This window comes from Mobula hypostoma, chromosome 6 (assembly GCF_963921235.1).
Source record: "Mobula hypostoma chromosome 6, sMobHyp1.1, whole genome shotgun sequence".
NCBI lineage: Eukaryota > Metazoa > Chordata > Chondrichthyes > Myliobatiformes > Myliobatidae > Mobula > Mobula hypostoma.
This window is the reverse complement of record NC_086102.1, coordinates 17,868,501-17,894,741: the sequence shown is the minus strand read 5'-3', so window position 1 is coordinate 17,894,741 and position 26,241 is coordinate 17,868,501. Positions and strand designations below refer to the sequence as shown.

At 38.0% G+C, this 26,241-nt stretch overlaps 2 protein-coding genes across 7 annotated transcripts in view; both read left to right on the top strand.

Annotated features, from left to right (window-relative positions):
* LOC134347834 (sodium/myo-inositol cotransporter-like) overlaps positions 1-24,533 on the top strand; it is a 37,898-nt gene extending 13,365 nt beyond the window's left edge. The window contains exons 1-2 of one of the 3 annotated variants that reach the window (XM_063050301.1): positions 3,499-4,804; positions 15,485-24,533. In XM_063050301.1, the coding sequence (XP_062906371.1) occupies positions 15,799-17,931 (2,133 nt within the window). In that variant the 5' untranslated portion in view covers positions 3,499-4,804; positions 15,485-15,798 and the 3' untranslated portion in view covers positions 17,932-24,533. Of the gene's footprint in view, positions 1-3,498; positions 4,805-5,792; positions 5,896-15,484 lie in introns of those variants that run through there. The other 2 variants (XM_063050300.1, XM_063050302.1) reach the window with 2 other exon arrangements.
* mrps6 (mitochondrial ribosomal protein S6) overlaps positions 1-26,241 on the top strand; it is a 110,979-nt gene that overhangs the window by 21,954 nt on the left and 62,784 nt on the right. Inside the window, exon 1 of one of the 4 annotated variants that reach the window (XM_063050306.1) lies at positions 5,743-5,895. The exons of 1 other annotated variant lie outside the window; for it this stretch is intronic. In XM_063050306.1, coding sequence (XP_062906376.1) covers positions 5,851-5,895 — 45 coding nt within the window. In that variant the 5' untranslated portion in view covers positions 5,743-5,850. Of the gene's footprint in view, positions 1-5,742; positions 5,896-7,110; positions 7,268-7,360; positions 13,620-26,241 lie in introns of those variants that run through there. 2 more of the 4 variants (XM_063050307.1, XM_063050308.1) reach the window with 2 other exon arrangements.

Sequence of the window (26,241 nt, the reverse complement as noted above, 5' to 3'; positions counted from 1 at the left end):
CTGCAATTTTTTTCTGATCCTTTGCAGTCGCCTCTCTATAACAGAGAGTGAAGCAACTGGTTAGAAGGTTCTCCACTGCACATCCGTGGAAATTTGCGAGTCGTTGGTGTCATACCAAGTCTATTCGAACTCCTAATAAAATATAGCCACTGCTGTGCTTTCTCTGTAATTGCAAAAATATGCTGGGTCCAGGATAGATCTTCAGAGATGTTGACAGTGCTGATCCCCCAAGAAGCACTGGTATGTATTCCCTGAACTTCTTCTTCTGGGTGTCGAGAATGGCAAGCAGTCTTAATTCTCACTGATTGTTCATTGTAAAGTTTAAAGAAACATACAGATACTAAGCAAACTAAGTACAAAGCTGAGAAGCAAAGCAGAGGTGAATGAAAAGCAAAGAAAGTGAAGATAAAAAGTGAAAAGGATGGCACCTCTGAAAAATCCATGCCCTTTATAATCGAGATAATGTGTGGACATAATCAGAGTGGTGATCATGTCCACTCTGAAGCTTCGAGGCTTCAGCAAAGAGAGGCTTCACTCAGAGAAAGCAAAGTTCAAGTTTTTATTTACTTCTTTATATCTGCTCAGCTAGGTAGAGATGACAGTGCAATGCTCCTCTTGCAGGATTTGGGAAGACAGGGGGACCTCCAGAATCTTCTTGACCACGACAACTGTGAGAAGTACATCGAGGTGCAGCTTCTAACAAACTGTACTGAGGAGCTGGAACTGGATGAACTCTGGATCATTTGGGAGGCTGAAGTGGTGATAGATGGGACATATAGAGAGAAGTAGTTACACCCAAGGTGCAGGACACAGAAAACTGGGAGTCAGGAAAGAGAAAGGGATTAAGGAGCCAGTGCAGAATACACCTGTGGTCATCCCCCTCAACAACAGGTATAGCACTTGGGATACTGTTGGTGAGGGGTGGGGTGGGTGACTTGACAGAGGAAAGTCACAGTGGTCGGGTCTCTGGCACTAAGTCTGCCTCTATGACTCAGAAGGGAAGGGGGAGGGCAAAGAAGCTTGCTGTGGTGATAGGGGATTTGCTAGTTAGGGGAATGGACAGGAGGTTCTGTGGGTGAGAACGAGATTTCCAGCTGGTATGTTGCCTCCCGGGTGCCAGGGTCTGGGATGTCTCGGATTGAGTCCTCAGCATTCTTTTAGTGGGAGGGTGAACAGTCAGAAGTCATAGTCCACGTAGATATCAATGACATGAGTAGAACAAGTAACGAGGTTCTGCAAAGGGAGTTCAGGGAGTTAGGTGCTAATTTAAAGGGCAGAACCTCCAGGGCTGTGATCTCTGGATTACTACCCATGCTGTGTACTAGTGGGGCCAGAACTAGGAAGATTATACATAGAAACACAGAAAACCTGCAGCACAATACGGGCCCTACAATGCTGTGCTGAACATGTACTACAGTTTAATATGAGGAGTTGGTGCAGGAGGAAAGCATAAGATTTTTGAATCATTGGTCTCCTTTCCAGAGAAGGTGCGACCTGTACAGAAGGGATAGTTTGCATCTGAGCTGGAGGGGAATTAACATCCTGGTGAGAAGATTTGTTAATGCGACACGTTGGGGTTTAAACTAGAATTGCAGGGGGTTGGGAACCAGAGTTCAAGTTGATGGAGAGGTTGCGGAGGCAGATGTTGGTAAGACATCAGACAAAGTTAGGGATCAAAAGGTTGAGCATGATGCGACAAAACCAACAAGGTTTTATACAGGACTGAAGGTGTTGTATCTGAATGTGCACGGTATACAGAATAGGGTAGATGAACTTGTAGCACAGTTGCAGATTGGCAGGTATGATATTGTAGGCATCACGGAATCATAACTGAAAGAAGATTATAGCTTAATGTGCAACGATACACATTGCATCAAAGGGACAGACAGGAAGGCAGAGGGGGCAGCGTTGCTCTGTTGGTAAAAAAATGAAATCAAATCATTAGAAAGAGGTGACATGGGGTCAGAAGGTGTTGAATTATTGTGGATAGTGCTAAGGAAGTGCAAGGCAGTAAAGACCCTGATGAGAGTTGTATACAGACCCCCAAACAGTAGTAAGGATGTTGCCTACAAATTACAACAGGAGATAGGAAATGCATGCCAAAAGGGCAATGTTACAATAGTCATGGGGGACTTGAATATGCAGGTAGATTGGGAAATCAGGCTGGTGCTGGATTCCAAGAGGGAGAATTTCTAGAGTGCTGACAAGATGGCTTTTTAGAGTAGCTTGTGGTTGAGCCCACTAGAGGATCAGCTATTCTGGATTGGGTGTTGTGCAATGAACCAGAATTGATCAGAGAGCTTAAGGTAAAAGAATCCTTTGTGTGGGGTGGGGGTGGGGGTGGGGAGAGGTTCAAGTTATCATAATATGATCAAATTCACCTTGAAATTTGAGAAGGAGAAACTAAAGTCAGATGTATCAGTATTAGAGTGGAGTAAAGGGAATTACAGAGGCAAGAGAGAGGAGTCGGCTAGAATTGATTGGAAAAGGACACTGGCAGGGATGATGGCAGAGCAGCAATGGCTGGAATTCCTGGAAGCAATTTGGAAGACACAGAATATATACAACCCAAAGAGGAAGAAGTATTCTAAAGGAAAGATGACACAACTGTGGCTAACAAGAGAAGTCAAAGCCAACATAAAAGCTAAAGAGAAGGCATTATATAGAGCAAAGATTAGTGGGAAGTTAGAGGATTGGGAAGCTTTTAAAAACCAACAGAAGGGAATTAAAAAAGAAGCCATTAAGAAGGTAAAGAAGGAATATGAAAGTAAGCTAGCCAGTAATATTGGGCTATGGGTAACCCTAGGTAATTTCTAAGGTAAGGACATGTTCAGCACAGTTTTGTGGGCCGAAGGGCCTGTATTGTGCTGTAGGTTTTCTATGTTTCTATTAGAGAATACCAAAAGATTCTTCAGATACATAAAGTGTAAAAGAGGGGCAAAAATGTGTAGCAGATGACTGGAAAATGATGCTGGAGAAGTAGTAATGGGGGGGGGGGAGCAACAAAATAGTGGACAAACTGAATAAGTATTTTGCATCAGTCTTCACTCTGGAAGACACTAGTACCATGGTTGAAGTTCCAGCTGTCAGAGGGCATGAAGTGTGTGAAGTTACCATAACTAGAGTGAAGGTTCTTGGGAAACAAAGGTCTGAAGGTAGATAAGTAACCTGGACCAGATGGTGTACACTCCAGAGTTCTGAAAGAAGTGGCTGAAGAGATCATGGAGGCACAGTTATATCATGTGGGTTATGTGCTAACATTTAGCCAGTGGAAAAGGAGAAAGGTGATAAACCTTTAGTTTAACTGCTATACCACTTTTTGCCAGTGAGTGGGGATGAACCTCCACGTGCTGTGAAAAATACATGAGTTTGTTCAAAAGTACAAATGATTAAACTACAACTTTCATCTTATCTGAATTTATCTGATATATAAAGTCCTTTTTAAAAAAACAGTGGTTTTCAACAATAGGGAAGGCATCAAGGTATACTGTTTTGTGTCTGTTGATCACAGTGCTCGGCTTCTCCAGTGCCTGAATGACATTAGCCAGAAGTAGAATGTATACCGTTACCCTTTGTTCATTCGTCCATCATGTAACTATGAGAACCACTCTAGTCATCTGCGATCTGTAGGGGCTGCACCGGTCTGTGGGTACACAGATGGCAAGGAGAGGTTCAAAGTTCTTTGGCAGTGTGGACAAGAGATGGCAGCCACATTGGGTTGTGGGGGTCACTGGCTTGGGGTTTCCTGGCCACCCTACGTCTCTCTGCTGCAATTGTCCTTTCTGCCTCTTGTGTTACTGCACCCTTGTAGAGGGAGAAGCGCCACTCAACCCAAACCTGTGCGATTTGTTCCCATGTGTCTGGGTTGAAGCTGAAGGCTATGAGTGAAGTTTTCAGCATGTCTCTATAGCGTTTCCTTTGGCCTCCACGGGAACACTTTCCTTTCTGTAGTTCTGCATAGAGCACTCTCTTAGGCAGCGGATGGTCTGGCATACGAGCTACATGGCCTGCCCAGTGTAACTGGGACTTCATCAGGAGGGTGTAGATACTGGGCAGTCCGGCCTCGGTAAGTACCTCAGTGTCAGGGATTCTTTCTTTCTACTTTACGTTGAGGAGCTTTCTGAGACAGGCTGTATGGAAATAGTTCTGTTTTTTGGTGTGCCTTTGGTACATTGTCATGTTTCACAGGTGTAAAGCAGACTGGGAAGTACTATGGCCCTGTACACCTTAAGCTTCGTCTGTAGACTTGTGTCTCTTCTATTCCAAACATTGGTATAAAGTGTGCTGAAGGTTACACTTGCTTTGGTGATCCTGCTGTTTACTTCTCCATCAATGACGATGTTCTGGGTCAGCGTGCTGCCAAGATACGTGAATCTGTTCACTGGGTTGAGCCTTTGACCATTGATTGTGATATTTGGCTGAACGTATGCTTTTCCTGGAAATGGCTGATGCATTACTTCATCAACAATTTCTTGTTGATGGTAAGCTGAAAGTTTGTACGCACACCAAAAAGGTTGTCGACACAGCACTCCATATAATCTTTTGAACCAGCATTGAGAGGGCAGTTATCAGCAAAATGGAAATCTCTGTTGATGTCTGTCATAACCTTTGTTTTTGCTTGGATCCACCTGAAGTTGAACGATTTCCTATCAGTGCAGAATCTGATGTTGATGCCTATGCCACCATCTCTGAAGGCATCAGTCAACATGACAGAAAACACTGCCTTGTACTCCACTGCCAGGATGATGGTGGTAAACTGCCTCAGCAGATAAAATGGACAACACTTGACTGCTAGATATTCCAGGTGGGGTGAGCAGGATTTAGACAGCACCTCAATGAATTAATCATAAATGTACTTCCCCTCCTCTGCCTTTAAAAGATTGATATGTCCTGTCTTTGTGGTGAATGGTAAAACCCTTGGGCTGCAGTGTTGCGTCTGAAATGGCAGGGTTGAGCCACGTTTCTGTGAAGCACAGTACACAGCAATCCCTCTGGTACTGCAATCTTGTTCTGAGGTCTTCAATTTTGTTTTCCTGAGACTGTACATTTGCCAGCAGGATAGTTAGGAGTGGGGCCTTAAGATGTCTGCATTTCATTGTACCAGTAAACTAGCTCTGTTTTCTTAAAAGGGGAAGCGCACTCGTGTCCTGTGTCTGCCGTTCAGGGTACGCTGATTTTGAGGATCAATAATTTTTAAAAAGTCTTAAAGTGATGGTGCTTATTGAAGTAGCAATGGCTGTGACCGTGAATTTCAGCTAGACGTGAATATTTGATGATTCCTATTGGAGCTGCACGCAAAGAGTTGCCACTTATCGGCACCATCCGTCGTGAAGTAGGTTAAATGGACCTCCCCTTTCTTTCCAGTTCTGAAGAAGAGTCTCAGCGCGAAAGGTCAGCTGTTTTACTCTCTTCCATAAATGCTACCTGGCCTGCTGAGTTCATCCAGCATTTTGTGTGTTGCTCTGGATCTCCAGCATCTGCAGATTTTCTCGTGCTTGTGCGGTTCTTTTCTGCTGTTTGCTCTAATGCCCCTTAGCCGCCGCATTAAAGATGAGGCAAGAAGTGGGATGCGCCTTTAAGCGCAAGACGCGAAAACGTTTTTGCTTTAACTTCTCATTTTATCTTCCCCAGTCCTTGGCCTGTTGAGTTCCCCCAGTATTTTGTGTATGTTGCCCGCGCCTTTAAGATAGCGCCGCGACTGCTCCTTTAAGAGCGCCGCGACTGCACCTTTAAGAGCGCCGCGGCTGCGCACTGGGGCGTTGTCAGGAGGTACATCGTGTGTTGGAGGCGGCCGTCTGTACGTATAAAGGACTCGCGATAGAAGCGCTGTAGAGCCAGTAGCGCCACAGCATGCCCAGATACGAACTCGCATTGATTCTGAAAGCCATGCAGCGGGTGAGTGTTCATACCCACACAAAACAAAAAAAAACAGGACAAAACAAAACAAGAAAGCAAAGCGAAAAAAAACCAGTCGCCATCTTCCCGCTGCCGGTTTATCCAACGAAAGCGCCAGCCGACTGAGTAACGGGAGAGTGTTACCCGACCTGCTGCTGTTGCTGTTTCTACCTTTTAAAAATGAATGGAGGGTTTATTTTTTGGGTTGTTTTCGGTGTCAGGATGGTGCGTTGTGTGTGTTGCTGTTTTTGCCAGTAGAGTCGGTTGGCCATTGAAGCCACAGGCCGCATAATTGGCGCCGCCAGGGACGAGCGGCGGCTGCTGCTGCTGCTGCTATGTTGTTGCTGCTGTTCTGTGGAGACTGTGGACAGAGGGATTAGCTGAAGAAACCGCACCACAGAGGCTTAATACTACCCGCAGACTCTACCCCTTCTTTTCCCCCCCCCCACCCTCCCCTTTTATCCCAACTCAATCCCTCCCCGTTCTTGGGACTAAAGCCTCGGCTGTCTCTTTTTTAAATCAAATGTTTGGAGATGAAGCTGCTCCTCTCAACCCTTTCCTTTCTAAAGAGAAAACTAAGCTTATTTCGGACCATTGTTTCTCTTGTGCGATCTCGTCCCATCTTGAAATTTGTGTATTATTTAAAATGAGGTATTAAATGTTTTGAGTTAGAATATATGTTGCAGATGTGCCTTTTTCACATTGTAAGCTTGTGATTTGAACATTGTTTAATGAATTTTAATGGAGAAGTTAAATTCTTTTCTCATGCGTTCAACTGGTGGTGCAAATGCAAAATTATTTTTTGAACCTTGCCTAGTATACAGGGTGCCCAAAGTATCTAAGTAATAAACGTGTTTGCTACTTGGTATAAAATGATTTGTCAGCCTCAGAATCGTGCCTTGCTAGCTCTATCGTCGAAAAATTTTGCTACTTATTCAGCGAAGTTCTGTTTCGATTTGCGGTTAAACTTTTACCTTAAGAACAGGCGTCCCTCGATCAGTGACGCATGGCGACTGCAGTGTGTGCTATCATCATGGTGCCCTCCTGTAAATCAAGAGGGACCACCTCCCCATCCTGGAATAACATCACCAGGAAGGGCCAGAGCAGCAGGTGTGTGGAGACTCCAGAAGCTGTAAATACTCCCGACCATCTTGTACTCCATTCTGGGTTTGAAATAAATAACCATTCCTCCTTTGGTTTAAAAAAGAACTGAATTCTTTTGCCAGCACTGTGTGACTCTTTCATCACATAGTTTGCACTGATTCAAAAAAAAGCAGTTCATTAACTTCTCACAAACAATCTCTGCTCAGCAATAAATGCTAGCCTTTAAAGCAACTGCCACATCTTCGGAATGAATTCATTTGGACAGAAGGTAAGTTATCTAGTGATGACATACGGTGGAACCCTGTTGTATGGAAATCTTCATGATTTCAGTAGTTTACACAGCACTCAATAAAATAAATAGGATTCAATAGGCTCAACAGTTTCTGAATTCACTTACAGTAGAGTTTAAAATTCAGCTCCAATATTTGGATGTCTGTTGGAATAATGTTTTCAAATCTTCTGAAGTGTGCTTCAAGTTGACATGTTTGATTGTAAGATTATAGCTAAACAAAAACAAATTTCTAAATTTCAGTATACAGCAGTAACTAAAATTGTCTTTGTAACCTGAATGAAATTGTCTTTGTAACTTGGAATTGTTAATTTTAATATTACACAGTTTAAATATTAAACAAATTGATCACAAAGCTTTGTAACAGAAGTACTATTCCTGTAATTGTATATTTACCTGGAAATTCAGTTGGGGCAAAGACATTTTTCTACTTGCACAGGATACCACTATGCTGATAGAGAATAGAAAATCCTAGCCAAAACCTTTCATTATTACATTTCTAACTTTTAAAAGATTCATTTAAGGTGATAATTTCAGAAGATGTATCATGTTTTAACAAAATGCTAGACTAATGTATCAATAGGAATCTCCTGTTCGTTATGTCAATTTTTGGGGCAGGTAAGTACAAGATTGAAAAATTTGCAATTTTCTGTGTACTGTTTGGATCTTCATTATGGGTGCAAGAAGATATTTCAGTTCAATTAAGATGCAAATGGCAAGGGAAGATGTTTCATATTCTATATTTTTACTGGAAAAGGAGGTAAATTTTTCAAAGTACATTTTGTTAAACGACTAGTTGAAAAGTTTTTTAATGGATGTTCCCATTTACTGTTGATATTCCATTCTTAGCTAAGACACTTTAGCTGGAGAGACCTAATCCTTTGGATCAAAAACTGATAATCCTAAATTTCTGTTGGAGGCTAATTTGCAGCCATATTCTTTGATTCTGTTGCTTCACCAAAATCTCTTTTGACCTTAAACTGCAATTTTCCTCGGATCAATATCTTTTGAGAGTTCTAGAGTTGTGCTGTCCATTTACAGGAACGCCTGGAGCAATATTTAAGTATGTAGAGGAATCAGTTCCTCATTTTGCTGCTGAGTGGCCCAACAAGTTTTAAGGCTGCCTTTTGTTAATGATTTTCTTTACCAGAGAAATTAGCTTCTCTCTACTAAACCTGAGTTATTTTAACACACTTAAACTTATGAGCTGCAGGTGGGGGTCTGACCAACTGAGCTACAATTTCATCCTCTGTTACAGAAACACCTGTCAATTGGGAGGAGGGAGCAACATAATGCCATAATTTTTTGATTACTTGACTGACTACCAGCTTTTTATGATTTATGGACTTGTATATCTTTGATCCTCTGCACTTCCAGTTTCCATTAAAAAAAAATATTGATTATCTTTTTGGGTCCAAAACAGATCGCCTTTTGCATGTGTTGAATCCATTTCTCTAAAGTTTCATCACTTTATAGGTTGTCAGTTTTTTCATAACTTTCTGCTCACATTTCCATAAATCTTTCTCGTATGGCATGAGCTGGAGACAAAGGAATCTAACTATTCCTCCTTCATATGAATTATTGACAAATATGATGGAAAAACCCAGTTCTTTGAGGAGATGCCACACATCATACTCTTCTCGATACAATGTATCCTCCATTTTTAGAAGGGGATTACTTATTAAACAAAAAGGGTAAATGTACAGATTGAATTAGGTCTGGGAGCCAAGGCCAAGTTAACATTGGGGTATGAAGAGTGTGACTGATGGTCAATCATGAACAAGTCAGAGGATCACATTTCTTTCCCATGTAAGACTCTATAATTTAGCAGTGGTATAAGATAATGAAGTAATTCTAGAGATCAGGTAGGTCAGAAATTTTTACTCCCATTTTTCCTGCTTTGAAGAACTTTGCCTGGCCCAAAATAGTGGTTATAAACACATTGACATAATTGATAAGTTCCAGCTTTCAGATAGCTGTTTCGGTAAGAATTATAACCACATTTAAGGTTCAACTAGAACAATAGTAGTATTTGTTTTCAGTAGTCATGAGAACAGAAAAGTACAAAACATTATCAGAATTGGAAATAAAATAGTGGGTTGTTATTAAGCTAAACTCTATTACTTTGGATTTTATTTCCATTATCGCTTTAAAGTATGCAGCCTGTAAATTCTTGTGTATAAGGGTCTTCTCAGAAATAGTGTTTGTACAAATGTGGTGTAAATATATGTCATGGCTGACAGTAAGGAAATTGAATCCTTCTGGTTGTTATCTGGCTTTTTCCCAGCAGTTTTTCTTGTAGCTACCTTTTATCTCTATATATGCTAGCTCCACCATAGCCTGTCCAAAAGTGACTCAGGCTGTGAAATTAAATCAGTGGAGTGATACATTTTGACAAAAAATTGTTAATGAAAATTTAATTGAAGTAAAATTCCATTAAACTGTATTTTAATATTTTAATTTGTATAATCCATTGGTAAATATGTAAGGCAAGATTTTTATTTCCCATTAAATGTTGATTTGGAATTTGCTCATGAATTGGCTTCTACACATAGTACAGTATTGGCTTCTATCAAGTATGGGAAAAAAATTGGTACTGAATTGCCTGGTTTAAAACTTCAAAATGCTTTATCAATTTGATGTACTGGGGAAAAACATTTTTAGAAAGGAACAAAATATTCATGAAGCTGAACATGCTAACTTGGTCACTGTTTATTGTATAATAGCTAATATTCTCTCTACAGTGTGTGTGCTAGTGTGGTACTGCAGGTAGGTGGGCTGGATATACAATAACTATATGCAGCCCAACCCTATTACCTAGATGTTGTATAATAGAATTGCATTCATTTATGAAAGATCAGTTGCCAAGCAGGATGGAACAAAATGGATTCCAAGTTATTTTTTAAAAAATATTTAACTTTTTTTTCAGTAAGCTTGTTAATTTAACATAGTCTTGATCATTTGTAATTGAGAAACCAAGCTGGAGGAAGAACATTTGTACAACAGGAGCTACCAATGTAGGAACAGATTTCCAGGTAAATTAATTCTTAAATTATGTCAACTAAGATTTTATAAATGAGGTCATAAGAAGGTACAGCGGGTGGGATTGGAGTTTTACAGTTTTTCAATAAAATGAGAATTTAAGGAAGATACAGTCAATTGATGCAAAATTCCAATCAATGAGTGAAAATTCTCATATCTAGACTCAGTTTGAAAAGTTGAGAAGGATTCAGTCACTGAAATGGACAAATTAGCAGCTGTTACATTGTTTTTCTATATTGTCCAGCCATGTGAGAAAATATTCTCTTGTATAGAAGTAGCATTTGCATTATCAGAATAAGAGGTTTGTTTGTCCAAATGCCACTTTTCTGTGAGTCGTACAACATACAATAATGTTGTAAAAGTTCCAGTGGTTGAAGCAAAATAAAGGAACAAGAATAGAAAATAATTGATTTGTATTAAATTCTATTGAAGAATTGGATGGGGGACATTATCTTGTAAGATACAGCAATCTGCCAATATTCTGCTTAATGAATTTAGGGTATGATAATAAATGAGGCTGGGATACGTGTTTTGCAGAACCCTATATCCAACCAAAAAAGGATGAGATAAACTACTAACTGCAATAAGTGGTAGACAGCACAGTTGAGGTAGGAGAACATGCTTCTCCAAGTATTCAAAGTAGAGCAGCAGAGATGTATAATGTGGCAAATTTGATGATAAAAGCAATTTACTTTACAAGGTACCTTGCTTAATAACATGGCTATAGATTAAGTTCTTGGGAAATGCAGTACTGGGAGTAAAGGATATTGAAAATGACAGTAAGGTTTTACGTCCATCTGTAAACAAATTATATCAACCATGCTTATACTTAACCAACCTTTTATGGGCATCTACATTGCAACTTAAGAGGACTTGGACTTGTGTAAAACACATAGTTGCTTTTTAAGTATAAGCATATTGCAAAGGTACCATTTCTTTGAACTATACTATGTCAGGTAAAATTAAATATACAGTGGATTTCAGTTAATTGGGACATATCAGGACCAGTTCATCTTGGCACAAATAAGCGTCTGCCCCAATTAGCTGAAGTTTCATGGATCTATTTTAAAATGTATTTTAAGTAAAAGCCAAACTACCATTTAACTGAGTAACAAATTATGTATTTTTGAATAAAATCAAGAACAATTTGGAAGACTACCAAAACTACTACAGTATTATAAAACTATTAGTTCTTGATTGTTACCAACAGAAAATTTAATCCAGTGTCTGCCACTGTATTCTTTTGATTCACAGTAAATGAACAAAATCATTGCAGACACCCAGTACAGACAGTGGACTGCCTTCAAACAATGTATTCAGCAAATGCATCCTTCAAATTTTCATTTTCACTGTAACATTCAAGATGATTGCTCATACTTTCAAATTCTTTGTAGATCCTAACTTGTTGAAGCAGTGAAATCGTTTCATTTTCACTCCTGGCCATTTCTGCCATCTCTAAGCCTTAATCCTTGAAATTGCAATGAGCAGAACAGTTCTGAATTGTCCTGCTTATTTCTAGCTGACTATTAGTGACAAAAGTCACTGATTTTTGAACACAAACACACACAAAGTGATGATATTTAAAACCAGTTTGCTCGAAGCACAGTATAGTGTGTAATGGCCACACAAGTGCACGTGTCTGAAGCTAGTTAGAAACTGTTGGCCAACAGTTTCCTGTCCCAATTAAGTGACAGTGTCCCAAATCAATGAAGAATATCCTGGTTATTTTCTCGATTAGTTTTTGTTCCTTAGGAGTTGTCCCAAATAAGTGGCTGCCTTGATTAACCAATGGCCCAATTAGCTGGACTCCAGAATATTTTCTGAATTAAAAGAAATTTAAAAAAAAATCAATTTGGATCAATTTAGTGGAAAGTCGTATATAGAATGTGAAATAAGGAAAGAGGGTGGGGATGAAGGAAATGTATTTGTTCAATAAAGTGCTAATTAAATTTGAAGGAATGAAACCAATGTTTATAAAGGTAATTTTTAGAGCTTGTTTCCAGTAATTAATCATATTAAATTCAGATACATTGGAATGGGTGAACTTAACTGTTATTTGGGCATATTTATTGGTAAATGCCACATCTTTTGGCCTGCGAGTGTTTCAGCCAAATTGGATGGCAGCTTTCTAATTTGCATATTATATATGAATGGATGCTCAAATTTGTCCAGTTTACTTAATATTATTGAATTCTTATGGCTTCACTGCTCCAAATTATTAAATTTAGGCCAACATGTTTGCAAGAAAACATTTCAAATGTGGCAAGTTCCACTTAAGTTTTTAAACTGAATTTGGAATGGAGGATCAAATAAATTTCCCAGTATTCAGCACTGATTTTAAATATTTTTTTTAAAACACCAGATACATTCAGCAAAATGTTGGTGACCTGTTGGAACTTGTTAAAATTGTTCATTTCCTTTTGTGAAATAGTCATATCATGAACAGTTACAGTAGCATAGTGGTTGGCGTGACGCTATTACAGCTTGGGGTTTTCCAGAGTTTGGAGTTCAAATCTGATGCTGTTCTGTAAGGACTTGCTGTATGTCCTCCCTCTGGCATGTGTGAGCTTTCCCTGGGTGCTCAGGTTTCCTCCCACAGTCCAAAGACTTGCTGGGTTAGTTAATTGGTTATTGTAAATTGTCCCGTGATTAGGTTATGGTTAATCGGGGTCGTGGGGTTGCTAGGGAGACATGGCTTAGGGCTGGAAGGGCCTACTCCGTGCTGTATTGCCAAATAAATACATAACAGATTAGCAAGTCTTATGGCCACTGAAATGATTCTCAATCTTTCATGAAGCATAATGGTGAACTGAATATATATTTAGCAGTTAAGTATTGATTTTGCTGCAGCCACAACTGTTTTGAAGAACTTTCACAACAGTATTATAAGAAATGACTCTCAATGCAGTTTAGACTATAAGTCATTCTGTCATGGTTGATGGTGATTCACGTTAAGAATATTTTTATCTAGTGATGAGGGAGAAGTTCTAACATTGTATAATTTATAATTTATATATGGTATTGTTCTGTAGCTATAGGGGTATGACTGGTAGCTTTGTAGAAAACTGTAGAATGGAGCCATGACATGTACACTACATTTGATGGTAGCAATGGATCATTTAGCCTCTTGAATGCAATTACTCCAGCACTTGTGTTAAAGGTGCATTGCTGTCAATGGTACTTACAGTGCAGCTGTAAGTTTAGGATACCCGCACCCATTCATGTGCCTTACGTGAACCTCAGAAGTGCAAATCTTTTGGAAAACCCGTGGTTTCTCCTTTCTGCATACGTGAGTAGATATATCTTCTAACCATTTACTAGTAACATTCTGCTATGGTAAAGTTTTATACAAATGCACTTTATGATTTAAGGTTTCTTTTTGTATCATTTGGGAGTTGCCATTACATTAACACTAGCACAAAACTTTCTCAAGCTGCCTGTCTAAATTCAGTTTGAAAGATGCTTAAATGTATGTAGTCCTTTCCTATTTATAATTTTTTGCAACATTTTATGTAGTTGATACTTGAAACAGTGGAGGTGTGACTGAGCTGTACAGACTGGAAGGTTCCAGATTTGATCACTGTTAGCAGATCTGAACTACTAGTTAGGTTGATGCAGTACACTTGGCCTCCATGTCATTTCATGGTGCGAGGAGGAAAGACAATCAAATGGTGCCTGATTGCTGTCCAGTAATCCAAGCTTGAATTAATACTCTTGTTGAAAGAGATCACTGTTCATGTGATACTGGGCATTGAAAGGCCATTTATGATTTGGTTGTAATTAAATTCAGATTTTATATCATCAACTTCTTGTTGAGTTTGTATACTTTCTAAATTGGGATCATTGAATAACAATCAGGAACAGAACATTTTGGTTCATTATTTTCCAATCCAGCCCAGCACTGCACATTCCTTCCATCCCCATCTCTTTCCTGTACCAATGCCCCAACACACCCCAACAACTCCACCTTTTACTCCAAATCAACTCAAAGCATTGAGGTGAATTGTAGCACCCTATTTTGGCCAATTTCTGAAGCCAGAGATTGAATATGGCGTATCCCACCATTCATTATATATTTCCAATGTGCAACAAGATTCCATCCTTTTTGCCTCTCCAAGGCCATGTTGTTGTATTTGCCTTGTTAAAAATGAGTGTAAAACTGAATATTGCGCTCTACTTCTAATGCAGGAATGACATCACTGATTTGTTTTTCAAATGTACTTCTGTTACCAGTAAAACACTTAAAATATTATTTTTATACTTCCACTGCTTTGGGAGAAAAGCTCCACAGTAAATATCAATATCAACAACAACATGGTCTTTTTAGTTGGGTAATACAAATAGCTCTCAATTCCAAAATATGGTTATTAGGTGCAACTTTCTAAGGACTTTGTCAGAAATCTTGTAATTTGTTTTCTTTGTGTGTGTTTATAAGATTTGGTGTATGGTGGTGGTTCATTCCTCCACTGTAACCAATAAAACAAGTATTAAGATATTTCCAAAGTCACGTGATCTGAATTTAGTTTGCACATTTTAATACGTTGAGCATAAAAACCAACCATTTTCTTTGCCTTGAATTTGGGTTGTCTGGTATTTTTTGCCAGGCATGTTAATGCCCAATTTTTCATTAAATCTAACTTGGTAAGTTCTTTTACATTTGGTGGCAGAAATGTCATCACCAATCATGCTCAAGGAAATACCTATAAGAATTGCACAAAATATATTTTGTCTTGTGGCCTAATAACCCATGCATATGGTATTTAGGGTGCATGGAATTGGTGCCACTTAGTTTGTTTCATGTAAAATGAAAGAATAATTATCCTTGAAGTCTAACATCCATAAGGTTATTTGGTTTTTTTATCAGATCCAGCCCATTTCATGCCACTTGAGGGTGTTTGCCTCACATTCCTTATTCACATGAGAATGGATTGTGGTTATGAGAAAGTCTATGATCAGTAGTACTACTGATTGTAGTCTTTCAGTCCTGCAATAAGTATTTTAAAATGGAAATCAAATTTTCTGCATTCTTGTTTTCATATGTCATTAGTCATTGAGAAAATTAGCATCATGTATTCTGTTTTTTTTCCGGAAATGAACCTAATAAGTGCAATTCTAATATCATTTTTTTTGTCTTTTGTCTTTGCTGTCTTGCAGGAGTGTAACTCTAGGCCTTACTAGACCTCTCAGCAACAGCTAAGAATTTCAACACCAACAAATTAAGCTGTGCCAGTCTTGTGGAATGCTGCTTAAAAGAGCATGAGAAATAGTCAAAAGTGAAGTTAACAAGATAAATAAATAGCATCCCAGTACCTGTACAACTGGAATCCTGCAGGTTCAATCAAGGCAGCAAACCAAAGGACAAACATTTTACCACTCCTTTTTTTTTGTATTTCATTAGTGACCATAACGTACCTGACCGTTGTCTGGCATTCTATTCTGTATACAATTGAATCCAAACCATTATAAAAATGTTTGGCTTTATGGAAACAGCTGACTTGGCTGTTGTGGGATTTTATTTTGTTCTTGTATTGTGCATTGGTTTTTTTGCGATGTGGAAATCCAACAGAAGTACCGTGAGTGGGTACTTTCTTGCAGGACGCTCCATGACCTGGGTGGCAATGGGTGCTTCATTGTTTGTGAGCAATATTGGCAGTGAGCACTTTATTGGTTTAGCAGGATCTGGAGCTGCCAGTGGATTTGCAGTGGGAGCTTGGGAGTTCAACGCAGTGTTACTTTTACAAGTATTAGGTTGGGTCTTCATCCCAGTCTATTTTAGATCTGGTGTGTATACTATGCCACAGTATCTTTCCAAACGTTATGGTGGTAGCAGACTAAAGATGTATTTTGCTTTGTTGTTTTTAATACTGTATGTTTTCACCAAGCTATCCGTGGACTTGTATGCTGGTGCACTCTTCATCCGTGTGTCACTGGGCTGGGACCTGTATCTCTCTATCATCATTTTGATTGGGTTGACAGCAGTGTTAACTGTCACAGGAGGACTTGTGGCCGTCATCTACACAGATGCCCTGCAGGCCGTTCTTATGATTGGTGGAGCTTTAACATTGATGGTTGTCGGCATGGTCAAAGTAGGAGGCCTGGATGAACTGAAACGAAGATACATGCTTGCCTCTCCAAATGTTACTGCAATTGTTACTACTTTCAATCTAAGTTCGACTAACACTTGCCATATCCACCCTAAAGAGGATTCTCTAAAGATGCTACGTGAACCAACTGATGAGGATGTTCCTTGGCCTGGTTTCCTGTTGGGTCAAACACCTGCCTCTGCTTGGTATTGGTGTGCTGATCAAGTCATTGTGCAGCGTGTCTTGGCAGCAAAGAACATCGCTCATGCCAAAGGAGCCACTCTGATGGCTGGTTTTCTGAAACTCTTGCCCATGTTTATCATAGTCATTCCAGGGATGATTTCCAGAATTCTCTTTACTGATGAAATCGTTTGCATTAATCCGGAGCACTGCATGCAAGTATGTGGCAGCAGTGCAGGTTGCTCAAACATTGCATACCCACGCCTAGTGTTGGGAATCTTACCTGCAGGCCTTCGTGGTTTAATGATGGCAGTCATGATAGCAGCTTTAATGAGTGATTTGGATTCTATATTCAATAGTGCCAGCACAATTTTCACCCTTGATGTCTACAAGCACATTCGAAAGGCTGCCAGTTCTCGAGAACTTATGGTGGTGGGTCGTCTATTTGTTATCTTCATGGTCGGCACGAGCATTGCCTGGGTTCCTATAATTGTAGAGATGCAAGGAGGACAGATGTATCTCTATATCCAAGAGGTAGCAGATTATCTGATCCCACCCGTGGCAGCTGTGTTCCTACTTGGTATTTTGTGGAAGCGCTGCAATGAACAAGGGGCTTTCTATGGAGGATTGGTTGGATCAATTCTGGGAATAATTCGCTTGATTCTTGCCTTTGTCTATCAAGAACCAGACTGTGATCAGCCTGACACCAGACCAAATTTTATTAGAAATATTCATTACATGTATGTGGCAATGGCTCTGTTTTGGACCACCACCATTACAGCAGTCACAGTGAGTCTGCTGACACCTGCTCTTCCAAGAGAATATACTCGAAACACCACAATCTGGGCATTAAAAGACTTGAACAACATAAAAAGGGCCCAGCCAGAAGAATCAGCTAAACTAGCAAGTCGAACTGTGTCTGAAAGCAATGGTAGTACCATATGTGTGGATAAGTCTGACTGTAATCGCAAAGATACCGATGGGATTGAATTAGTTCTTTTAATGCCTGGAAGTGATGAATCCAAGTCTTTGTGCTCCCCATCCAGCATTGAAGGACTGACACCAAGTGATGGATATTTAAATAGTCAAACAACTGTGGCCCACCAGACCAATGAAGAACCTCAACTGGAAAGAAGCAAATGGTGGAAATTTTTTGACTGCATTTGTGGATTAAAAAATTATGACGTGACAAGTCCAGTAGCAAAAAATATCATAGAAGAGGAACATATTTGCTTAGAAATGTTACAGGAGAGCCCAAGGATTAAGTTACTGTTAAATATTGGACTTTTAGTTGTATTATCTTCTGGAATAAGTATGTTCATTTATTTTTCTTTGTAAAATCAATCTAAAGGTTTAAGTGAATGCAGTTTCATTTTAAAGATTTCTACATTCCTTTTGTTGGCCTGGATAGATAATTTTTTGCTTGCTTTTAAATCATTAGGGGTGGTAATGAAAGTAAGTTATAAAATGAAATTGTATGTGCCCAGTCTAAATTTGGTTGAAATAAGTCTGAGGCAGTCAAATTAGTCCTGTTCCTTTTTGTATTAAGTTGGGAAATTAGTGTTTCATCTTCTAACCTGCTATTTAGCAACTCTTACAGGAAATGGGGTTTTAAGAGAGAACTAGTGGAGAATTCATTTGTGGCTTTGGTTACATTTAACAAATACCTTTTATGATAGTTGCTGTCAAGGATCACAGTGACATCTTACTAGGTACCAGAAATGGAGAGATCCATTGTGTGAAACAGTGAGTCATTATCTTTTGGAGGAAAATTGTGGTTGGGACCTTGAAATTAAGTCTGCGGCCAATTTAACTTGGGATTTGTAGAGCATCATCTGACTTTTGTGGATAGATAATTTAATACCCTTTAAAATATTTATTTCAAATTTAATACAAATAAGATATGACAGGATTTACTTTAAATCAATTGCTATTTAATAATTATTTTATGCCCTAAAACAACAATGTATGGAAATTCCAATAAAGTCCATTTTATGAGCATAGTTAAAAGTAGCCCCAAAAATAAAAGCAATTTTAGTGGCCTGTAAAATACTTACTAAGTTTAATTATAGTGTAATGACATGTAGAGTTCTTAAATTCATTACATTTCCCCCTTCTCCATTTCTCCTCTTCCCTCACCATTTCACATATATACTTAGGCACCCATCTTGTAATGGATTTCTGCCGCAGAGCCTGTAAGTCTGCTGCAAAAATATGTTCAGCTTTGACTTTTTCCATATTTCCTTCCCCGCTCCACATGAAGCTGTTGTACTGTGTGGAACATCTTCCACGACAGGAGTAAGTGAATTTTATAGGACACCGTTGAGCCTGTTGATCTTCCTTATTTGAGGTATGGAGGTTGATGTTTAAAGATTTGTTTAATAGTTTAGTTGCATAACAGATGCTGCACTCCAAGGGATTTATTTCACAACTTTAAAGGTAACACCCTTATGCAAATACATTTCGTGTAGGCCAACAAAAGGATCAGTGTCTCTTTGTATAGCTATCATTGTATACTGTAACTTTTATTATGGATGATCTAGGTTTTAAAAAGTGTCCTTTTGTTAAAAAAAAAATCTTTTTTAACCTAATCAAAAAGTATTGATGCTTTAATATTGAAAGTGTTAACTGCTTTAACTGGACTCGGTTATAATTTTATATGTTTATGACAAGTAAATTCTCATCTTTGCTAAGATGCAGGAGCTAGGTTGTGATAACTAGGAAACATATTCTTTGGTTGGGTAACATCCGCACTTGTGACCTCCCAATCTTATTTGTGATGATTAAGTCTATAGAGCAGGAGTGATTGGAGTTTGGAGTTAGAAGAATATGTGAGGGGGATAATCTATTAGTCTCAGAAGTATGGGATCTTTATATTGGAGTTTCGTTTCTTTTCCTTGTATCCTAATACCTTTTGTAGATATCTCTCCATTTGTCATTACTGTCAACTAGTTTCTTTTTAAACACTTTTATATTTTGAAATATTAATGTATTTTATTAAAACATAAGCTAAAGTACAGACCACAGATGCTGAATCTTTTAACTGAGCTTATAAGTTAGTTAACTTAGTTTTCTCGATTCAAATGAGTTAGATTTCAGCCAAAGAAAATGAATATCAAGAGTAAGTTATAATTTATATATTGTATTAAAAATGTGTGATTTCATTTTTTAATATGGAAAAGAAGAAAAAGATTTAACAATTTAAATTGCTGTGCAAGTACTATTTGTCTTTATGGGAGAGTATATAAATAGGATGTGCATTAATGAGCACTTGCAAAATAACATTCTCACTATTCAAGGTATTTATCCTATCACCAGCAGATGACAGCTCATATATATGTTATATATATTTATTATGTAATATGTATAATGTATATATGTACCATTGTGTCCTGTCCAGACTGACATTCCTATTTTTATGCAAGGCAGTATATTTGCTTGTGTAACTACATAACCAGCAGATCACCTTTGCAAAGTACAAATAATCATTTGTCCAAGTGCCTGAAAAGGTGTTGACCACTTACAGCAATTCAAATACATAAATAAAAAAAAAGTTGAAAATACACGCCAGGAGAATTTGTACCTTGATTTAAAATTAAGACTTCGACTTTTAAAATTGAATCTTTATGCTCAGTGTAAATTCAAGAATTTGTTATTAGATCAATAATCATGTTTTTTTAACTTGACATTTGTAATAAAAGCTTTATTTCGAAGTGTATTGATCATAATGTTTTAAATACTTAAGTTGTTAGCAGCATTTGGCATTGTTTGGGCATTATTAGTAACTCTATTGTTACTTGTCATAGTAACTCCCATGAGTATAAATGAACTATATGAGCTCAAAGATGACTTGTAGAATGCTACTTGAACTTGATTGAGTTACTGAGGCTTGTATCTCTAGTTCCACAAAGATATATTAAAAAAATATAACTATAGGTATAATAAAGGATAAAAGTTGGACTTCTGACCAAATTACCCAACATGAATGAATGTTAATTAATTGATTCACCTGAGTTTTAATATTAACATTCTGTGATTAAAATAATGTAATAATGTTAGGTTCACTGAAAATTGGTAATTTAGTCGTCTTTGGCTGCATTTCTTGTTTGGTTTGCTCTATTTTCTCATTTTTGGATTCTAAATATGATTTTCATAAATTATAAATGTAGTGTACTAGCCTTCCTCAAATAATCAGTACCATATATGAGTCTTCATTTTGTTCACCACAGAATATTTAAAGCACTCATTGACTAATAGGTAATTGTGAAGAGTCATTACAATTCCGCTTGCTCCTTGCAGTTTTCTCCTCTGTTATTTCCAAGGCCACACTTAAATGAACCACTGGGTTACTAAAATTATCTTTTTGGACCTCTTTGCCATGACTTGGCCTCAGACAGTGGTTTCAGATGCCCTGTTCCCAGATTGTCCTGAAGGCCCTGGGATGCCACCTAACTGATGTCAACAGGTCTTCGATCAAAGGCAGTTAAAAAAATTTAACTGTATTTAATCTGTTTAAAAATAAACTGCCAGTGATATTAATTAAACATGTTAAAATGGCACCTTAACCCTTACATACTATTCGGGTCAAATTTGACTAGTTTTGACGTTTGACAGTAAAAACACCCTAAGTGCCATTTTTTTTAAGCAGAATTTTTTCCATTTTTGCGCATTTTGGGTCACTTTAGGAAAACTCATCAAATTTCAGCTTACATTTAGGGTGTTTTTACTGTCAAACGTCAAAACGGGTCAAATAGCTGACATAATTTTGAGTTTTATCCCCATGTTTTGTGTCATGTCGCAGTACTTTATATTCAGAGTTTAGCTTCGGAACTAGGGCCAAAAATGTTGTCTTCCTGGATCTGGTTTTCAACTTCTGCATTCACTCTGCAGGCACAGAAGTCAGCAATCATTGACCTGTGAAAGGCCACTTTGCTAAAAGTTCTCTATGGAACTGCTGTCAAAATGCAAATGGATGCCTGGCCATTGAATGTTGTCATGGTTGTAATTGCATTTCAGCATCTTTTATCTGGTGACAAAGACTAACTGCAAATTTGTGTTGATACTTTGATTCAAGGAGAACCACAGGGAGCACAAAATTAAAAAAAATGTAAATTGGGTGAAATGATTGAAACATAACAAATAAATATATTCTTGAAATAGATCAGTAGTTTTCAGGAAATTGAATTGAGCAAAACAGTTTAAAAAAAATTTTTAAGAAACTTGCAGTAGCAAAACTTGTATAAAACTTACACTACCTTTTGCTCCTTATGACTGATTGCATTTCCTTATGTTGACGGTCCCTGAGTATACTTGCCATTTCTTTGGCCATTGTCACAGAGAAGATGCTCCTGATGCTGGAGGTCTGTGGTCTTTGAGTGGGTGGAACACTGAAGAGGGGCTATGCACCTTGAATCTTAAGTTCATGCTGTTAAGTAACCGAATACATAGAATGGCTTTTGTTTTCCTTTTGGAATTGGGATTATTCGACATGTCCTCACCAGATGACAGCAGGATTCCATTCCTGTGAACTAGAAAACCATAGAAACCATAGAAAAACTACAGCACAGAAACAGGCCCTTTGGCCCTTCCTGGCTGTGCCGAACCATTTTCTGCCTAGTCCCACTGACCTGCACATGGACCATATCCCTCCATACACCTCCCATCCATGTATCTGTCCAATTTATTCTTAAATGTTAAAAAAGAACCCGCATTTACCACCTCGTCTGGCAACTCATTCCATACTCCCACCACTCTCTGTGTGAAGAAGCCCCCCCTAATGTTCCCTTTAAACTTTTCCCCCCTCACCCTTAACCCATGTCCTCTGGTTTTTTTCTCCCCTTGCCTCAGTGGAAAAAGTCTGCTTGCATTCACTCTATCTATACCCATCATAATTTTATATACCTCTATCAAATCTCCCCTCATTCTTCTACACTCCAGGGAATAAAGTCCTAACCTATTCAACCTTTCTCTGTTACTGAGTTTCTCAACTGTTTGTAATCTGGCCATTTCACAACTCTGAAATGCAGCATGGATCAAGTTCCCAGGTGGCAAAAGATACCTGCAGCTCGATGGTAGTGGCAGATCCATTCTGTTGGTCTCCTGAACTCCCAAAGTAGTTTTCAACTGTGACACCAAGAATACAGCAGATATCCTGGCTCAGTGTAGGAAGAGAATTACCCAAACCCACTCAATTTAAACTTGAAGCCTGACCTTATTAAAAGAATATAGTGGGAGAAAAGAAAAGATGGAACATTTGAACATTTTGGTAACCCAGATTTAATAATGAGTCTTTAATAATAACCAATTTATTTTCACATCTTGCTAAAAACATCTCAAAGAAACGGCTTCTGAGATTTAAATTTGGTAGTGTTATGTATGACCATTATAGTATTCAACATTTTGCTGACTAGAAAGATATTGACTTGGTAATACTCTCTCTCCCTGGAAGTAGTTAACAAATTTATTCACTTCACTTTTGCACTGACACAAACTTTAGATATGTAATCTATTTTGAATGTGTTAAACAAGCCATCTTTAAAGCTTGACTTTGAAGGTAATTTATGATATTAAACCTGCACTTAACAAATAGAAACCATACTCCTAGATAAGGCTTTCTATTTTGAATCTTGAAGTGATTTGAAGTATTTGAAACATTGGAGTGAGTTTTCCCAACTTACTATCAATCCCCATTATTTTAGGTAGAAGATTAATGTCACTTTATTTGCAGTTTTCATATACTGTAAATTAAACTAGTACACGTTTAACATATTTTGGGAACACTTTTGTTTCCTGTTTGTGTGTATGTGTGTGTGTATGTATATATGTAACTATGAACCAAGTCTTTGTGCTCCCAAATAGGCTCTTAAGCCAGTTTGAGGTTATTATAGTTGTTAGAGATCTTCATCTGAGCATTAATGTCTATATGAGTAACATGTTGGCACGCATTGTAAGAAAGAACTTGTTGCTATTTCCCATCAAGGTTAAAGTATGGTAGATCAGAGCCAAGAAATCATCCGTTAATACTGTACACATTTCAGTGAATTTGCCAGGAAGTATTTGGGTGGGCATTGATGCTTTTGCTAGAAGTTGCATTTATGGAAATAGGATTTGTTTGAGTATATTGCAAAGTTTTGTATCGGGGAAGACAGTTAGTGTCCATCTCAATTTATGCTGAATGATTTGTTAATGTCCCATGAATCGTAAGATTTTATTAAGTGAAGATTTTGTAAAGAAAGTCTATGAAGGAATCTCAGTTAAGATCATATTCTGAAAATGTGGGCGAGGGATCTAAGTGTAGGTTGAAGTCAGGAGAGTTAGCAGTTTGAATGGACTGATGCTTAAAGATAAATTTTTGTTCAGCTATTTTAATAGTGTATCCCCACATGATCTTTTCACATATTTTGGAGGGAGAGAGAAAATAGTGGACCATCAATATATCTTTTTAAGTTCTTTTTGTATGGGATTTATCAAGGCATCAGCAGGTGGTGGGAGTATTTTCTACTAGAGGAGACAGAACAGACAATTTAAAAAAATAACAGTTGGATGAAGTGATGTCATTTTATTCTGGAATATGGAAGAAAATTATTTAACTTTGGTTAATCATTTTGTATATCTATTAGTACCTATGATTGTTATGTAACTCTTATATAAATCAACCAGCGTACTCAATAATAAAATTGTATACTTTTTTACCTGTAATTGCAATGCAACTTGTGTACTCAAATCTATTTACTTAAAATATTCAATAAAAGATGAGAATATTTTACTTGTGCATTGATGTTCGTCATTCTGTTATTTGCAGTCATACTTTTATTTGCAGTCATACTTTTAATAAGTAATAGAAAAATTAGTTTTTAAATATTAAGATCGAGAAGATGAATTGGTAGGAAACTAACATTAGGAGTATAGATACTTTAAAGCTATGGAATCATGCATTTAAACGTAGTGGCTCTTTATGGATACATCAAAAACATTATTTGTTTTAGTGTATTATTCCCAGATTAGGATGTTTACAAATTTCATTACATGACATTTGGAAGACAAAATAGCATGCTGTTTGCTGTGAATATTAAAACCTGCCTGGAAATGTGTTTGTCACTCTCCATGCTTCTCCATTATGCATTTGTCACTTAAAGGCTGTTCCCAGCTTATGATAGTTCTGTTTTTTAAAGAACTTTTCATAACCTAAACTGTCTGTGTTGGAACTGAACAAAAAGTGTTTTGGAGAGAGTCAGAGAGTGCTGTGACAAAAGAGCCAGTAGGCATGGGAAGAGCAGCCTCACTGAGTGATCCTGCTCAGTGTTCCCAGCTCTACACAGCTTGACCCAGTTCCCTATTGTTGGCCTTGGAGTGGAGTGGGGGTGATTAAGGAGAGAAGGCACACTAAATTTCCCCCTTTCCACGAAGAAGTAGATGGCTGCAGCCCCACAGCAGTTGCCCAAACATCCCTCTGATCTCCCAAGTACATATTCACAGGCTGTCAATAAATCAGGTGTGTACTTGCAGGTTTTCAGATTCGTGCAAATATAGAGGTACATTAGAAATTCCATCACTTACTAAGTTTAAAATGTTAATAAGTTACTGTTCTCTCTAGAATTGCCCTACTAAACCAATGTACTGTTTGCAGGACATTAGAGTTCAGATTTTATCAGTACATAGCAGGCGTAAAGTTTGAGCCAACAGTCCCATTGCTAATTATCAGAATTGGATACATTTTCCCATCCACAAATCTTGACCATTGTGACGTTCTAGAAAACTTGACATTTTGCATCATTAGCATCTTGCATCACCAACTGCTTTATTCTTCTGAAACTATCAGAAGTATTACAACCTTCTAAGTATGTGGTCATTTTATATTGCAGCTTCATTTTAATATCTCCAGAAAATTTCTATTATTGACACTGCTAAAATGTAGTCAAAAGTCACCAACATGTAGTATCATTAAAAGTTCAGACAGGACATCATTGATTACACTACTGCCGTTTAACATCCACTATTGCTTATCTGGTCCAGTTGTTTTTTCTTGCTTTTTCTTATTAACAATCTATATGCAACTAAAGCATTACCCTCCATGATGACTTCTATTGTGTTTGATTCTATTTAGTGGAGTATTTAACATGCTACCCCATGACTACATTAGCTACAGATAAGTGTCTGGGTTCATGTGTGCTGACAATACCAAGCTCTGCTTTGGCTCTCAACCCATCTGTTGTCAAAAGTGCTTATCCAAGTTTGAATATTGGGTAAACTCCATCCTTGCACTTGCACACCAGAATGATTGAAGCCAATGTCTTACTATCGTCTCTGGTTGAGCTGTCTGAGGTTTAGTGTGCTATCCAAACTTTTCAACACTGTATTCTTGCTGTTAAATGCTGCCTGCTTCATAACAAGTTGTGATTGGGTAACTGAATTAGATTAGTTATTCAGAGACCTGGGGTATTTTAATTCAGTTAATTAAAATCACTGATCATGAGACCATGGACAGCTTAAAACGCCAACCTCGTCACGAATTGCCCTCTTGAAGGGAAATCTGCATTTGGGTACGGTGGTCTAAAAGTGACTCATCTTTATCGGTACTCTGACCAGTGCTATCATAAGCATTATCAGAATTGTTTTAATATTACTGTTGTATATGATGTGAAATTTGTC